Genomic DNA, 2,146 nt, shown 5'->3' with positions numbered 1-2,146 from the left:
TCATGGGTAGAGCAAGAATTGCACACAATGCACATGCGATGGAACTATTGTAAAACTAGTCAAAGGACACCTCACAAACTGCCCAGCTACATGGGCTACTACCGTTTGCCATCTTGGACTGAAATCAAAATACTAGAAGTGGACAGCACAAATCGCAAGCAATCGAAGGTATGATTTGTTAGGAATGACAATGAACATTTTCCGGTAGTAACACGTAACAAATACAACAATTTCCTCAATAGAATAAATAAACATCAAGGAGGATCCCTAACTTTATAACTGTATGGACAAAAGTTGTTTAGTATTGATAAACCGTCCAAACACACACAAAAAAACGTACATTCTAGGCATTTCATCACGTCTGGTGAACAACAAATAAATATTAACGTTTTTGCCCAGACTCTCCCTTATGTATATATATATCGCCCAAAAAACTATACGTGTACCAATTATCTATTCACATTTACCAACTACGTAGATGTTCCGGTTATCTAGGTTGCTTAGTTTTAATAGTAGATAATAGAATACACACCAACGTGATAAGGTGGTCTTGTCGAGCATGGATTTGTTTTGGTTCCCCACTCCCTGTGCTGAAAGGGGGAACACCTTTTAATTTTAATTCAACACGTTATAGTTTTCACTTACTTCGTGAAAATATACATATATAATAAGATTATCTAGATTTTTTTTCTGTTTGCCTTATGTGGTATGAAACTGTACTTCCCTTCTCATATGATAAAGATTGTCTGACTACTGAGAGCGATTATTTTATCAGTTTTATTTGGTAAATTGTCTGTGAATAGGTAAATAAGTAGGAAATATATTCAAATAAATTTTATTATTAATATTTACGCACAGGAACAGAAAAAACGTATAAGTATTTGCAAAAGGATTTTACATCCGAATGACAGGCACGGACTAAAGAATCACAAGCTGTCAAAAGAAAAAATGAAAAATATATCCACCTTAACTGTCAATAACATGAAGGACAATTTATTCCTCAAAGACACTTGAAGATTTCATAGAATCACACCTAAACAACTGCAAAAAACAAAGAAAATGCAGTAAACCAGCGATTTTTGTTGAAAATAGAGGATTATGGGAAGGTTGCAACGTCACATGACCACCCCCACTCCCTGTGCTCGCCAGTGGAAAACATCTGGTTCCAGTGACAGGAAGGAGGATTTCGCCTTCCGGAGACTCAATTATGTAGATCTTATGACGATGCCTTGTCTGTGAAAACAACTCCTTGTCGAGAAATACCTTTGAGGAAGCCGGCGAAGAAAGACAGAGCGAGAAAATGGCGCTGCGCAAGGTGAAAGGCAACCTGGAGAGGATGTTTGACAAGAACCTCACCGATTTGGTCCGGGGAATCCGTAACAATAAGGAGACAGAGGTGAGGAAAATGACAAGGCTGAGAAGAAGGGGAAATGAACCTTATTTTAGGGGCAATGCGTCAGGTAGTGAAGGGAAATTGAGGAGGAATAAGGGACGAGGGGAGGGACAGAGCCGTTGTAATACGTGATTCATGGTGTTGCAAATTGACTCATCGTTGTAGGCCTATGCAAAGAAGCTCAGTTGTTACTGTTTTTGCAAATAAATGATTAAGGAAAGGATTTTTGTTAATCATATTATGTCATTTATTTCTGTAAATAAGGAATATAGTACATGTTACATGAGCATTTTTTTTATACATTATGAAAGGAGGGGTTTTTGCTTCTAAGTTATAGTTTTAGAGGATTTATGTAAAATGTAAGCAAGGTCATGTCATGGGAGAACATATTAGGGATAAAATAGAGGTAGACATCCAAAATATTTGCAGAATTAGTCTCCAAGTTATCTTAAAATGAGTGTATGGGGTGGAGGTTTGTGGACTGCCTGAAGTGTGAGAGTTAAGACAATCGTTGGACATGCCACTGCCAGGTTGGACATGCCACTGCCAGGTTGGACATGCATTGCTGGCTATTCATCAAAGCTCACAATATCTTTATACTGACTTGTTTTAATAGACTGTCATTGTAATTATGTGAAAAAAGGGCCTCATTTTTAATGCTAATAATGATATCTTTTAGATATTTATCAGAAAAAAATATATTGTGGACTTGATAAGAATTTTGATGAAAAAAAAATTGTCATTACTGATGTC

The 2,146-nt window shown here is 36.7% G+C and overlaps 2 protein-coding genes across 2 annotated transcripts in view; one reads left to right on the top strand and one right to left on the bottom strand.

Annotated features, from left to right (window-relative positions):
* The window catches only part of LOC119585209 (nuclear RNA export factor 1-like), a gene marked incomplete in the record, with an annotated part of 5,915 nt that extends 5,434 nt beyond the window's left edge, over positions 1-481 (bottom strand). The window contains 1 exon segment of the mRNA XM_037933860.1: positions 462-481.
* A 653-nt stretch (positions 482-1,134) lies between these two features.
* LOC119585208 (AP-3 complex subunit delta-1-like) overlaps positions 1,135-2,146 on the top strand; it is a gene marked incomplete in the record, with an annotated part of 41,547 nt that continues 40,535 nt past the window's right edge. Inside the window, 1 exon segment of the mRNA XM_037933859.1 lies at positions 1,135-1,396. Within this exon segment, the coding sequence (XP_037789787.1) occupies positions 1,301-1,396 (96 nt within the window).

Source organism: Penaeus monodon, chromosome 19 (assembly GCF_015228065.2).
Source record: "Penaeus monodon isolate SGIC_2016 chromosome 19, NSTDA_Pmon_1, whole genome shotgun sequence".
NCBI classification, from domain to species: domain Eukaryota; kingdom Metazoa; phylum Arthropoda; class Malacostraca; order Decapoda; family Penaeidae; genus Penaeus; species Penaeus monodon.
The sequence above is the reverse complement of the archived record's forward strand: the minus strand, read 5'-3'. Positions and strand labels throughout refer to the sequence as shown.